Raw genomic sequence first — 15,089 nt, 5'->3', positions numbered from 1 at the left:
GGGGAGATGGAAGCGGGGAGAGACTTGAGCAGTTGTGAGCCAGAATGAAAGGAGAAGCTGGAGGCAGGAGTTTGAAGGATACAAGGAAAGGAGCCTGTCCCTGAGAGAGCTCCAGAGGGAGCTCCGAGGGACAGATGGAGAGCAGAGCTGGTGGGGGCTCACATGGCTGGACTTCTCCAGTCCTGTGCAATGGAAGGGGTGGAACTGTTCATCTCTGTGGCCCTCAGCAGCTTTAATCGTCTTTCCTTCTTCCTCTCTTCCTCTTCCTTCCTTCCTATTTAGCCACAAATATTTATTGAGCACATACTATGCGCCAAGTCTTGTGCTAGATTCTGTGACTATTATAATGAACAGGACAGGGTATCTCATCCTTACGATTAAGTCAGGAGGCAAATATTATACAAGATGGACAAATGTGTGTATGTCTGCACATCATGTGATAATACTAACAATGGCTAATGTTCATTAGGCACTTCCAATGTACCAAAAACTTTATGAGCATTTTCTTAATAACCTTTCACCTAAAAATCCACCCCTACATTAAAACTTTGCAGAACAGGCAACTGAGGCACAGAGAGATCAGATGACTGGCCAAAGTCACACAACTTAGATTCACCTGTTTCCACGCGGTCCTGACTCACTACGCTGAGAGCCGCAGACGCCAGTATGAACAAGACCTGCAGGGTTTCTAGGGCTGGGAAAAAGCCACGAGCCCATTCACTCCCCTTTCCTCAAGGTATGGTCCCCGGACCAGACATATCAGCATCGCTGGGGAGCTCGTCAGACTTGCAGGCTCTTCAGCCTACTCCGACCTACTAGACCGTGATGTGCAGTTTAAACAAGACCCGCAGCTGCTTGGTGTGTAAGTTCAGGTTAGAGATGTCTGGTCTGGAGCCCATTTCTCTCATTAGAGATGGGAAACTGAGACCCAAGCTTCTGAAGGTTATGGACCCTGGCAGAACTTTGGGGTTTGGTGAGTGGAGCCAGCCTAGGCCTGACTCGGCGCTTCCACGCTTGTCCCAGCACGCCAGTGGCGAGGGCTGCGGGAAGGACGGGCACTGCAGGGGCTCGGCGCGCGCAAGGTGCTCGCGGGCTCCCGGGCCCAGCCGGGCTGGGGTGGCGTGGGCGTCCTGCGGGCCCGGCCGCCGCGCCGCGTCCCAGTCCCGGTCTCCGCGCGGCCCGGCCCGGTCCCTCAGCTCCACCCCCTGCCTCCCCCTCCCGCCCGCTCGCGCCTCCTGAAAAGCCAGCCCGCCCGGGGCGGCGGCGCAGAGCCGGGCGGGCGCACGAGGCAGCCAGCGCGGCCATGACGGCGGAGAAGGCGCTGCCCCTGGGCAATGGGAAGGCTGCCGAGGAGACGCCGGAGTCCGAGGCGCCGGGTGGCGGCGGCGGCGGCAGCGGGGGCGCGGCGCCCGCGCGCGACAAGCGCGACAAGGCGGTCCACGAGCGCGGCCACTGGAACAACAAGGTGGAGTTCGTGCTGAGCGTGGCCGGGGAGATCATTGGGCTGGGCAACGTGTGGCGCTTCCCCTACCTGTGCTACAAGAACGGAGGAGGTGAGGCGACAGGCGACGGGGAGGAGAAGGGGAGGGGGCGCCAACCGCCCGGTGGGGGCGGGGAGCCAGGGGCGAGCACGAGACCCCCTCCCGCGCCTGCGTGGAGCGGAACCGAAGCGCAGAACCTCGACTCCAGTCACCTGGCGCGTGAGCTCGCCCCGGAGCGCGGCCCGCCTGAGCCTGTGCGCACGCGCGCGTGCCAATTCGCACCTGAGGGTTCCACCTGCCAGCGCAGGGACTTGCTCGCGTTCTGTCCCCAGCATGAGGTGCAGACCGAGGCCGGGGAGCCCTTGCTTTGAGTACCTACCCTGGTGTTTCAGGTAGGAGACAGTTGGCGCCTTTGAGCCTCAGCTTTCCTAACTGGGAAAACGGCCTGTGGGGAAGGGACTCCGGATGATCAAAGTGGTCTCAGCTTTTGAGCGCTTACTGAAGTGCCGGGCACCTTTGACCTGTATCATCTCATCTCATCCTCACCGTCACTTTCGTAGGCAGGGGTATACCCATTTTGCAGATGAGGAAGCTGAGGGTCAGAGAAGTCTCAACCAAAAATAAAGATGGGATTCTGACGTCAAAGGCCTTGTTTTAAACGGGGACTGGACTCACAACAGGGAGAACTTTTAGGTGAGGCATTGTTCTGTGCTTTCCTGCTTAGTCTTTCATCTGCTTTTGAGCTCATTTCTAGGGCCAGTATTTGATGCCCCTCCGGCGGAAGAATTGGCAACAAGCAGTTTATTTTACCGGTGTGAGAGTCACCCACGACAAACAGCAGCAACACTGATTTAATGTTGATGCTCTGCCGTAGAGAAGGGGAGAGGGAAAGGATGGTGATGAGAGTTTCTAGCAACAGCCTCTCAAAGTCAGTATGGCAAAAGATGCAGCAGTGAATCCATATCTCTCCCAGCTCAGGGAAGGGGCTCCAGCCTTCAAGACCCCCTCCTGTCATATCAGCAGGACAGCTGGGCAGGTCCACGGCAAGGGATCTTGTAAAACCTTCTTTGGTGGCACAGTTTCTCCAAGGAAGAGTCTGTATCTGTGTATTCCCTCCTCTCTGCTGTGCCCCTCCCCCTCCAGCAAATTCCCAAACACCAGTGAAGGTGGCTCAGAAGTTGGCTGGCAGGGACCACGCTGTGAGTCTGTGCAGAGCAGGACTTCCTGTGCAAGCAGCTGCCGGGAGAGCGAGAAGGGTACTGCTTGGCCCAGGCCCTTTCTTTGGGGACATTCATCCTGAAGGCACAGGCTGCTCCAAGCCTGCTCTGCACTGGCAATGAAGTGGCCACCGGTGTTGGTGGCTTGGCAAGGGAGAGAGAGGGAGTAGACTTGGAGACCCCCAGCGTGCCCTGTGCTCTCAGCTGTGAATCCCGCCTTTCTTTGCAGATTCAGTGATTGTAAGCTGCCTCCACTTGGAAACCTGTGGAAACCTAGGGTAGTCCCCAGCCACAGATTGTTTTAACATCTTTAAAAAAAAAAATGCAGGAAATTGTGTCAAAACAAAAGGCATTTCTAAAAGCAGAAAACAGGGTAAATTGGGTTAATTACAAATTCTGTCACAGATTTTTTTTTTAAAGGTTGTGGTGAGTAAAGTTTTTAAAATGAGTCATTTTTTTTTCCTACTCTGACTTGCCAAGAGTTTCCATGGGATACAGAGATCTCTTGGTTTGATTGAGTTCATTATCCTAAGGATTAGTAGCTTTGTGAATACACAGGTCAAAAGGCTTTCCACAAGTGTCATTTGTTAGATTCTAGAGGGTTCACAGGTAAATAACAGCATGTTAGCAGACCTGCTGCACCTGTTTTAATCACCTCTCTTTAGATTCAGTAAACAGATCCACTTATCTCTTTTTCCACACTTTTTTGCTTTCTAGTGCAGTTGGGATATCTGCTTCTCAACTGTTTACCTTTTTTAAAAAGCATCCACACTGCCTTACTTATAGATCACAACAATAGTTTAAAGTGTTTCTTTCCCAATATAAAACTTTAAATCGGCTGCTTGCCCAGAAAAGCTAAGACCCTTTCAAACCCTGATAGATATGGTCGTGCTATCAGGATTGATCAAAATTGTTGCTATTAATCCTTGCAGTCAAGGAGACTTCATTTAGCAAAAAGCACTTTCAGTTAAAGCCTTCATTTGTGAGATCAGATGGTGGCAAATAGCATGTGTTTTCATGCTTTGTTATTAGACAGGAGGGATAGAATGAGGGATTTGGAAAAATCCCCATTCTGGGTGTAATAGCTCATGTTCACCTCACTCACTTAATTTGTTTCACAGAAAGGCCCAGGCAATGGCTATTGTGTTTCAAGATAGGAACACTAATGCTTAGGGTGGTCTTTTCCTGGACTGATTCAAAGCCAGCCTTTGCTAGATAGATTCTTGTCGCAACTCCTTGCAAGTTGACACCACACCTGGGCCTCATGTGTAGGGGTACTTAATTATTTGAGGCTTGATATTGTTCATTGTATAATTTCCTGAGAATGCTTTTCTTTATGAGAAAGATTGTTTGCTGGTCACTTCCAAAGTAAATAAGAGGAAGGGATGCCCCTCACCTGGTCTGTTATGGTCGCTTTAGAATGAAAAAGAAGGGTGCAACATTCAGGGAGGGAATGAATTTGACCCATGCTAGAGGATGAAATGTAAATTTAAATAAGCAAATGAAACACTTTGTTTTACATTGTCATCATAGCTGCTGTATAATTCTATGAGAGAAGCAGTGCGATTATTAAAAACTGAAGCTCCATTTTGCAGATGGAGAAGTTGAGGCTTGGAGATGTGAGGTAGACTTATACAAACCTAGCCCTGTTTTTGACCCTGATCCTCATAATGGGAACTTGAACTCAAGTTCAAGGAACGTCGTGTCTGGGCTGTAATCGGTGTTTATTAAGGAGTTCTTGCACCAAGTATGAAATGGCAGGGACAGTTTTCATCTCATTCCTTTGCATCCTTACAGGGGCGTTCCTGATTCCCTATGTGGTGTTTTTTATTTGCTGTGGAATTCCTGTTTTTTTCCTGGAGACAGCTCTGGGGCAGTTCACAAGTGAAGGTGGCATTACATGTTGGAGGAAAGTTTGCCCTTTATTTGAAGGTATGTGTTGTGTTAATGAGAAAATGAAATTTTGCCCAGGGAATGTCAACTGCAAAGGCAGATTGATTTGGAAAGATAAGACTCAAATTGCTTCCTTTCTTTTGTCATGAATTTCAGGCATTGGCTATGCAACGCAAGTGATTGAGGCCCATCTGAATGTGTACTACATCATCATCCTGGCATGGGCCATTTTTTACCTGAGCAACTGCTTCACTACTGAGCTACCCTGGGCTACCTGTGGGCATGAGTGGAACACAGGTATGGCCCCACGGAGGTCTCTCTGCTGGTCCTGCTGGGTGACCTGGGATTAGGCTGTGTTTGTGCCCTCCAGGCCAGTCCTGGTCCCTGGCCTCTCATCGTGAGTCCAGCTTTCTAGGGTGGTCTTGCTGAAACCGGAGTCAGCTCTGCACCTGTTCTGGTACATTCTGTGAGTTGCAGCCCTAAAGTCTGAGCTGAGCGTTGGCCCAGGGACTGGCATGGTTAGGAGAATGGAGATGTTCTGTCCTCTCTTTGTCCAATGCAGAGACTGAACCCTTTGAGGATAGGATGGGGGTATGAGGAAGAAGCACTAGACTTAGACTCGGGGGAGAGACTAGGGCTCTAATACCAGTCTTGCCTCTAGTGTCAAGTTTTCCTCTGTAAAATGGGTTAGAGCAGATCAAGGGCTGGAGACAGAGGACTTACAGGCCAACCAGGCTTTAGATCAGTGAACGGCAAACTTAAAAAATGGATTTGGTTGCCAAAATTTAAAAATTGGAAGACCTTCACGTGAAAAATTCAGATTTCCAGCCTCTTTTAAAAACTTTAAAAATCTCGTGATACCACACCCACCTTTCTGCTTGACAGCAGTGGCTCCAGCGAATAGGTGGCTATTGCCTTCAATGACACATCTTGTCTCTGAGTTACTGCAAACCCCACCCAGCTCACTTTATTCATTTACTTTATTGATTCAACCCAGCTGACATTTAAATTCAGCTCCCATCCCCACACATGCTGGAATGGATAATCTTTTGGATTATTTTTAATTCTGATATACTGTTTGCTTTTCTGTATCTTCTCCTATTAGCATTGAGTTTTATAATCCAAGGAAGGCATATCCCTGCCAATCCCTTTCTAAGCTGGCCATCCTGCAGCAGACATCACTAATCGATTGTAGCACTCTTTCCTTCTCAATTTAGTCTTAGCCTTAGAACCCTTCTCCAGTAGTGCTCCAGATAGCTGCTGCCTTTTAACTGGAATTGGCACACACAATTTAATCTATTCACCATCCATATGATAACCTGTGGTTAGGTTGTGTCTGGAAGTGGCCAGCCATCCTGAGGGCTGAGATCCAGTAAGATTGGGTAGGATGTTGGTGACCAGCAGAAGGAACAGCAGGTGCTAGACCTAGCAGACCCTGCAATCTAGTTTCTAGTCCTGTGTGATATCTGACTCTGCCCTACTCCCCCAACCCATGGTGGTTGCATTTTTGGAGCATTTGCTGCTTCTCTCTTTAGGGCCCTAGTTTTTCACCTTCCTTTGCCCAGGGAACTCACAGGGATGTTTATCAAACTAAAATTCAAGGACATTTTCTTAGAGGCTTGTGAGTCCTCTAGGATAATTTAATTTTGTATACTTATTTTGAGAATACTTAAAAAATATGCGTATGTTATGGATGATATGAGCAAACACCTTGTAACTGAGGACAGTCGGGAGATTCCAGGGGCTGATTCTATGCATGTTTATAATTTAAGATGCATTCATGGCAAATAGAATGATGGTGGCCAAGGGAAAAAGAGCAGAGAGATTTCATTCATAAATAGAGCATTGGTACTTAGTGAAATCCAGTTGAGAATGCAACACACCATGGGAATGAAGGTTTTACAGAAGTGTAACCAGAGGAAAATGGTGGAATCAAATCTCAAATAGTGCATGGAGGAATAAACCACCTGATCTCAACAGATTCTGCTGCTTACATGTCAGTTTCATTTTTCTGTTGGGAAAGCAATATAATTTTACCAAATGGCATTATCCTACACATCCACTTTCTGTTATCACTTTAAATTATGTCGGTTCTGTAGGTTAGTTGACATTTTATTTATAAATTTAATTTGTCTTTTATCATTGTATGAATACTATAATCACAGACTTTATAATTCATTGTTTATTTGTACATGGCTAAATATTTTAATAAAAATGACTGGTCAACTTGGGTGTCTGAGAAATTTTTTAACTCTAGGAAGAAAAAAAAAAGAGAAATCCTATTTTAAGGAATCTGATAAAAGCCAAGGCCTCCTGTCTTCGGGAAAATACACAGGACACATTCAGAAATCTTACTTAACAACGTCAGGTTTCCAGGCTCATCTCAAGGCTGACTGAGGACCCCCACAACACCTCCTTTCAGAACATAGCGCTTGCCAAGAGGAGCAAGAAGCAGCCAGACGATTGGGATTTTCCCCAGTGGACTGCAAATTGGCTTGCAATCCCGTTTCTCTAAAGGCATATGAATACTTGCAATGTATGAAACATCACATATAGGAGGTGATGCCTGATCACAGAGATTACAGATGTGGTTTGGAGCATTCGTACGTATGTGAGATGGAAGACATGCAAAAGTGAAGCCAGCCAGGCACCTGCTTCGTGCTGGCCATGGTGCAGGGTGCAGGGGCCTCTGAGGTGAATGGATGATACAGGAGGCCTTGCCCTCAGGGGCTCACGGTCTGGTGCCCCAGGTATCTCTAAACAGAGGGACATGGGTCCCATGGTGATGGACTTTTCTGAGTAATACCATGGCAAAGTAGAGGAGCCCTGGCTGGAGTTTATTCTCAGTTCTATCCCCAACTGGCTAGTGACTTTATAGAGGAGGAAGAGGGTACAGGTGAGGGTCCCTTGACTATTTCTGAACCTGAGATTCCTTCTCCCTAAAGGGAACTGGAGAAGGTGATTCATTGGAGAGCCTTTGAATTCTTACTTTCTTAGGTTTCAGGGGAGGGAGATTGGGGTTAGGCCTCCTGGAGGAGGGGTTAAGGCCCAGGGGCACTGGGCCTTGAAGGATGAACAAACACTAGGTTGCTTTTACTTGAGATTAAATCTCCCTGGGACATCAAATTTCGTGAAATGAGAAGAGGCATTCAGTAAGTCCTTTCTGACTGACTGAGTCGAGTGAGGGAATGATGAAGCAGCCAGGGATTCTTGACATATGTAGGCTCATACCATTTCCTCCAATCATCACATCTTGATGAGACAGCTGTGGCATCAGCCCCTTTTTACATAAAGAAAAACTGAGTCTCAGCTGCATTACTGCCCCAAAGTCACCACATAGAACCCATTCCTTTAGTCCCTCTATTCCACTAGGGCCCTTCAGCCAGACAGATAAATGCTACTGGCGGGCCTTAGTCAGGGAGGTAGGAAAAAGGAAAGAACATTTGAGAAGAGGAGAGGAGAGAGTTTGATAGGGAGTGTTGGGTGGGAATGGGAGAGAGAAGGCTCCCTGCTCCATAAACCTTTCCTCCCGTTCTAATCAGTCCAAGCCTCTTAACTGTTTGTAAAGTATTGATTTTCCCCAATGCCCTTTGAGGCATGTTTACTTGGAGCAACTAGATGAAAACGCCTAGTTGCACATCAGCTCTGAATGTTTTTCAGGATTCGGCTTTCATGGAGGTTAATTTTCTTGTATTTCTTGTCTTGTTTTCACTGTAGAGAATTGTGTGGAGTTCCAGAAACTGAATGTGAGCAACTACAGCCATGTGTCTCTGCAGAATGCCACCTCCCCCGTCATGGAGTTTTGGGAGTAAGTGGAGAAGAACTTGTCTCCCTTGGACTGTGGGGGCTCTGTCCTGGTTCTGCTCAGTTGGTCTTGCCCTGATTCCTGGAAAAAGCCTGACCCCTCTTCAAGCCTGGCACTTCCTGGCTTCTGTGGGCATTCGTTGGCTTTGGAAGCAAGAGTGCAGATCTTCAGAGGTTTCCCAAAGGGGCAGCTGAGAGAAGTGTTTTCTTGTTCTTTGATAACGTATCAGCATTCATAGTTGCTTATTAGGGCAGGAAGTGCTTGGTAAAGGGATAGACAGTTTAAAAATTCATTTTGAGCAAAAGAGGAGATGTAGCCTGTTTGCAATAAGCTAAGTCAAGAGTGTATTTAGCCTGGAAAGCATAAGTCTCTAGGGGAAACAGGTTAGCTTTCTTTCAGTTGCTAAAGGGTCATAAGGAAAGGAAGGAGATCAACTTTAATGGATAAAGATTATGAAGAGGCAGATTTCAAATGTGCTTAGGGAAGAAGTTGGTCTCACAGCATAGCATTGTCCGGAAGTACTTCAGAAGGTTGTGAGCACCCATCCCTGAAAGTGTTTGACCAGTATAGGGTTGCCAGTCATTGCTGGGGGTGTGTCTGAATCCACTGAAATTGTAAGCAGTACTTGTGTGGATGGGCATTTTCCCAGAAATTGGCATAGTTTTATCAGAGTTCCAAAGGATCTGAGACCCTTATAGGGCTGCTGAGTGTGATTGTGTACATTGCACACTGAACAACCCAAGGGACGATCATTTACCTTATGAAATGTACATTCCAGAATTGTGTGGTGCACGACCTGTATAACCATACCCAGTGGCCCTGACTTACAAGTTTGTTATAGAGGTAGAAGGATCCTTTGCCCCAGGTATTGGAGAGAAGTTTCCTGTATAGGTCAAAGGCTGGATGAAATGCTTTCTGAAGCTTTGCAATCTGACAAGGCCTGTCTTCACTGAAGAAGCCTCCCTTACCCTGATGATAATTAATAGTAGTATATGTGTGTGTGGTGGGGCAGTGATTTTTATTTTCCCAGATACCATCCGTCTTCTGCCCTCTCTAGAGATCATTATGCTGATCATTTAGACTGTTGTCCATTTCTCGCTATTATTAAGCACATAGAGTGAATGTCTAGTCTGTGCTTCCTTGAGTGGAATTGCTGGATTGTAGGGTACACATTGTCAGTTTTATCATATAATGTAACATTGCTTTTTAAAGAAATTAATAAATTAATCTAGGCCAGGCATGGTGGCTCATGCCTGTAATCCCAGCACTTTGGGACGCTGAGGTAGGCAGATCACCTGAGGTCAGGAGTTTGAGACCAGCCTGGCCAATAGTCCAAAATCCCCTCTCTACTAAAAATACAAAAATTAGCCAGGTGTGGTGGTTTACACCTCTAATCCCAGCTACTCAGTAGGTTGAGGCAGGAGAATCGCTTGAACCTGGAAGGCGGAGGTTGCAGTGAGCTGAGATTGTGTCACTGCACTCCAGCCTAGGTGACAGAGTGAGACTGTGTCTCAAAAAAATAATAATCTAATTTACACTCCAAACAAGAGAATTTGAGAATTTCTATGGCTTCATAGTTTGGACAGCATTTGGTCTATTCAGTTTTTGTTTTGCCAGTGTACTGGGTATGAAATGGTATCTCACTACTTCAAATTCACATTTCTCTAATTACTTGTGAGGTTAAGCACCTTTTCATGTTTTCTTTTGTTTGTCTGTTTTTTCTGTTTGATTTCTATACCTGTGAACTTCAGATTTATATTCTTTTCTATTTGGATTGTCTTTTCTTAGAGATAGAAATTGTTGATACATTCTAGATATTATTATCTTTTCCCACTGTGTGGCTTTTCTTTCTTATTTATGGTGTACAGAAATTTCCATTTTATGAAGTTGAATTTGTCAATTTTTCTTTTTGGTTTGCACAGCTGGTGTCTTAGTTCCCTAACCCAAAGTTGAACAAATTTCCATATTTTCTTCTAAGAGTTTTACAGTTTTTGCTTTTATGTTTAGATTTAAGCTCCATTGAGAGAAAATTTGTACATTTAGGAATATAATCCATCTGGAATTTTATGTTTTTAATGTGGTATTAGGTAGAAATCCAGGTTTTAAAATATAAATGACCTATTTTCCCAGCAGGACTTACTGATCATTCATTCTTTTCTGATTTGTAATGCCATCTTCTATATATAATTTCCTTTAACCACAAGTCTGTTTTTAGACTCTGTTCTGTTCTGTTGATCTCTTTGTCTATATCTGTGCCCACACCACATCTATTGTTTTATTGTAAGTCTTGAGCTTATAAGGCAAGTGTCTCACTTTGTTCTTTTCCAAAATTGTTTCAGTCTTCTAAATGAATTTCAGAATCAGTTTGTTGAATACAACAACAACAACAACAACAACAAAAAAAAAAAAACTGTGGGAATTTTGATTAAATTGAACTCATAGGTTAATTTGAGAAAATCTGACATCTTTATGATTGAGCCTCTCTGTCCATGAACATGGTATAGCTAGTTCTCCATGCCTTACATAATAGTGCTACTTAAATGTGGTCTGCAGAGTAGTATCATTTGAATCACTTAGTTACCTTCCCCAGACCTACTGAATCATAGTCTGAAATAGAGCATCCATTAGATATGTGCTTGAAAGGAGACTTCTGTGCTGGGTGGGCCTGTGTGGTCTTTCCCAATCCCATTGGGCTGCAGTTTCCTGGAACAATGTCAGAGACTTGCATTGGACCTGCACATTTGGGGGTCTGCAAAACATAGTTTCTGCGCTTGTTTAGAAAGTCAATCCTGAAACTCCAGACAGGACAAGGTCTCTGTGTCAGTTACTGTTGTTTTTGTACCATTCATTTTCTTTGTAACATGTAGGGAAAAGCTTAATTAAATCATTAGTGGTATAATGTAATTGATCATTGTCGGTATTCCCCAGTAGGCAGACATGAAGCAGCACCTTGTCTGGTTTTACTCATCACTGCCAGGCTATGGAAGGCCCTCAGTGAATATTAATAGACTAGATGGGTAGATGAGGGATGTGACAGGTATGCAGGGCCTTGCGGGGAGGCATACTGGCTTATGAATTCCTAGTGCTGGTTTGGAAAGAGGAAGAATGCAGCCTGGGCTGGAGTAGATGAGGAAGGCAGACAGTCAGGCAGTATGTTCTAGAAAATACTATATGAGAAGAGTCAAAGTGGTCTCTGGCAAGAACACATGCTGTCATTAAGCCTCTCACCCAACAGCATTGATTAATTCCAGGACCCCTTTGCAATATCCATATTATCCACTCATTTGGACACTAAGTAGTAGGCAAGGGCAGTCTGTCGGCCTCCTTGTCAGACTGGACCATTCTGCTAGCTACTTGGTTACTCAAGATGAAAGTTCATGGGAAAATGAACCCATGGTTCTAGTTTTCTATTCAGGTTGCATGTCTATTTGTGTCATCCATGCAGCATTGAATTCTGTATCCTAAGAATACTCAAATACTAGTGGGACACACACCCCTTCATACAATTATGCTTTTGTCAGACACTTCTAATTCCTCTCTCCCCCTAGCTGAGATTGGAATATAGAGATCGTGTGAGATATAAATTGTTAGATGTTCATATCGTCTTATGAAAAGCTTTTCAGCCACATAAGTTTGAGAAGGGATGAAAGCTGTGTCCTTCTCTGAGAAAGTGAGAATATCCATTTACCTTTGTTGAACCCAAATTCCCAAACTTATTTTTCTGTGGAATAAATTAGAATCCCTTCTCTCCCTCCGCCCCTGCCCCAGTGTACTCCACCCACTGAATGCTAGCATTCCACTAAATACAGTGTGGGAAACACTTTGCTAGGAATAAGTTCTTCCTTAAATTCAGCCAGGAGTTGACTTCTGGAACTTTGATAGAGCATACCTAATTCCTTTTCTGTGTGACAGCACTCTTCAAGTATTGGATCAAGTTTCCTCAAACACATTTCTTCACCTCTTTGTTGTTTCCTTGTGTGGCTGGTTTTGTGAGCTCCTGTTATCCTTTTCACACTGCCTCTAACTCCAGGGACCTCAGTCAGGGCCACATTGCTTTGTCAAAGTAGACTGCCTAGGCTGTCTGCTATTATAGTTCATTCATTTGACAAGTGTCTGAGCTGGTGCACATGAGAAAGACACAATATCTTATTTAGGGGAAGCAAAGGTGGAAGATAAGGTTCTAGTCTCTAGAAGCAGAGGTGAGACAAGCCCACAGATTACCTTAAAAATCGTTGACACAGCCGGGCGCGGTGGCTCAAGCCTGTAATCCCAGCACTTTGGGAGGCCGAGGCGGGTGGATCACGAGGTCAAGAGATCAAGACCATCCTGGTCAATATGGCGAAACCCCGTCTCTACTAAAACTACAAAAAATTAGCTGGGCATTGTGGCGCGTGCCTGTAGTCCCAGCTACTCAGGCGGCTGAGGCAGGAGAATTGCCTGAACCCAGGAGGCGGAGGTTGCAGTGAGGCGAGATTGCGCCATTGCACTCCAGCCTGGGTAACAAGAGCGAAACTCCGTCTCAAAAAAAAAAAAAAAAAAAAAAAAATTCATTGACACAGCACTACTTCTCTGCTTGCAACTGGCCATGGCTTTGCCTTGGCCATGGGCACCTGGCCTGCCCACCACCCATCTTGAAGTTTCATTTCCCTTTTGAGATGTAATTAAAATTACTGGCTTAGCCCGTGAGAGAAGCTCAGGCCCTAGATCAGTCCTGGATTCTGAGTCTTGTGGGGGTCCTATAGGGCCAGGGTAGGTTGTCTTCCTAATGTCAGACTTCAAAATTAGGCCATCCTCGTTTCCCTTAGTAACCCATTATGCATCTGGCATCCGTGCATTTATCTAAATGTGTCTGCAGTTCTAAATTTTGAGCCTGTACCCTCTGGTGGGATTGAATGCTGTTAAGTGCCTAACCAATATTGTGGTATCAGATAGACATTGATTCGACCACACTTCCCTTTCTCAAGCCCCCAAGTCCCATTTGTCCAGGGTTTGGGGAGCAACTCCATTCTTGCTATGTATACAATCAAAACTGTTTTTCGCACAGCGTCCATTCAACAAGCACGTGTTGAGCACATATTGTGTGCTAGGCCCAAATTAAGCTCCAACGGTATTCAGTTCTATTTATTCAGAAGGATAAGGCCCTGTTTTTCTGGTTTATCTTCAGTGGAGGAGTTTTGTTCTTAGTGTTTATTTTTGAGTCACATGGATGTTTTAATTGATTTTCTTTGGACATGAGATTTGGGATCAGAGGAACTGGAGTGAAGGCTGTTCTTTATGTGGGACTGGGGTGACTCCCTGCCTATTTCCCAGGCATATCTTCCCCTCTACCCATTACACTCCTCCACACGGTCCTTCTTTCTGTCCTTCAGATGTACAGGCCTTGTCCCAGGATCAGTCTCTTGGCTTTTGCTTTTCCTTTTGCCTAGAAGATTTCTCACCAGATCCTGTGTGTCTGGCTTCTTCTTATCATTGAATCTTAATTCAAATGTCATTGTCATCTGGGGAGCCCTCCTTGACCATGCCCACGGAACCCACATCCCAGTCCCTCTCAACCCCATCACTCTTTCTTCATGTCCACATAGTTCTTATCTGAAATCCTTGTATCTTCGTTTATTCTCTCTCTTTCTCCATCAGAATTTAAGCTCCGCAAGGAGTCTGTCTGTTTTGTTCACTATGGTCTTGCCAGCACATTCTAGGTGCTCAATAAATATTTGCTGAAATGAATGAATGGAAGAGTGAATGAATGAATGAATATTTCTTATACCCTTGGAGTTCAGTGTCCTCATCTGTAAATTGGAAATGATGGCAACACCCATCTGCAAGCTGAGATGAGGATGAAATGAGACCTCTTCTGTAGGAAGCCAAGCCCATCTTAAGCTCTTTGGAAGGGTTTGGATGTGTAAGTAGATTTTTTGCAATTGGTTCTCCCATCTGTGAAATGGGGATTAACCCTGCTCCCTGCCTTACCAACCTCTCCAGGCTGCTGTGAGGATTAAATGAGATAACGCACCCTAAGAACTTTGATGGGTCATAAGTGGGGTGCCTGTGTTAATTCTGGCTACTGGAGGCACAGGGTCCCTTCTAGCCCCATCTCTGCAGGTGCAGAGTTATGGTTGGGCCCAAGCTGCCAAGGCCTGTGCACGGTTGGCCTGTTTGCCTACAGTAGCCTTCATGCCTCCTGCTTCAGCATCAGAAGTGCCCTGTGGACCCTTTCCTTGGTCAGCACTGCACACTTTATACTGACATCTAGTTCTGCTAGTTTGGATTACCTGGCCCCACCTTACGCCCAACACATCACCCCATGGCTAAGATATAGATTTTAGCGGCAAGTTCTAGAGACCAGTTTAAGCAGCTGCCCCTTCCACCTGCCACGTGTGTGATCCTGGGCAACCTGCAGAACCTCTGTCTGCTCCTCTGAAGTTGGGATGATGGATGGTGAATGTACCTACCTCTTATGCTTGTCGAGTGCATGGAATGAGGTGATGCTTACAAAGCTCCCAGCATGTGGTAAGTGCTAATAAATGGTAGCTGTTTTTGCAAAGGAAACTTTATCCAGATCTCTGAAAGTCTATGTGGATTCTTTTTGACATTCTTTAGAGAAGGCTCATCAAGCAAGGCCTTGTCTTGCTCTCACAGTAGGCGTGGTGAGCTTTATTAGTGCATTTTTTTCTTCACTTAATTGTTCTTTTGACA

General features: G+C 45.5%; 1 protein-coding gene across 1 annotated transcript in view; it reads left to right on the top strand.

Moving 5' to 3' along the window:
- Positions 1 to 1,243: 1,243 nt before the first annotated feature.
- Positions 1,244 to 15,089, top strand: part of SLC6A11 (solute carrier family 6 member 11) — a 116,627-nt gene continuing 102,781 nt past the window's right edge. Inside the window, exons 1-4 of the mRNA XM_017501477.2 lie at positions 1,244 to 1,553; positions 4,496 to 4,630; positions 4,748 to 4,888; positions 8,309 to 8,399. Coding sequence (XP_017356966.1) covers positions 1,304 to 1,553; positions 4,496 to 4,630; positions 4,748 to 4,888; positions 8,309 to 8,399 — 617 coding nt within the window. The 5' untranslated portion in view covers positions 1,244 to 1,303. The remainder of the gene's footprint in view (positions 1,554 to 4,495; positions 4,631 to 4,747; positions 4,889 to 8,308; positions 8,400 to 15,089) is intronic.

Source organism: Cebus imitator, unplaced genomic scaffold, assembly GCF_001604975.1.
Source record: "Cebus imitator isolate Cc_AM_T3 unplaced genomic scaffold, Cebus_imitator-1.0 Scaffold281, whole genome shotgun sequence".
NCBI classification, from domain to species: Eukaryota; Metazoa; Chordata; class Mammalia; order Primates; family Cebidae; genus Cebus; species Cebus imitator.
The sequence above is the reverse complement of the archived record's forward strand: the minus strand, read 5'-3'. Positions and strand labels throughout refer to the sequence as shown.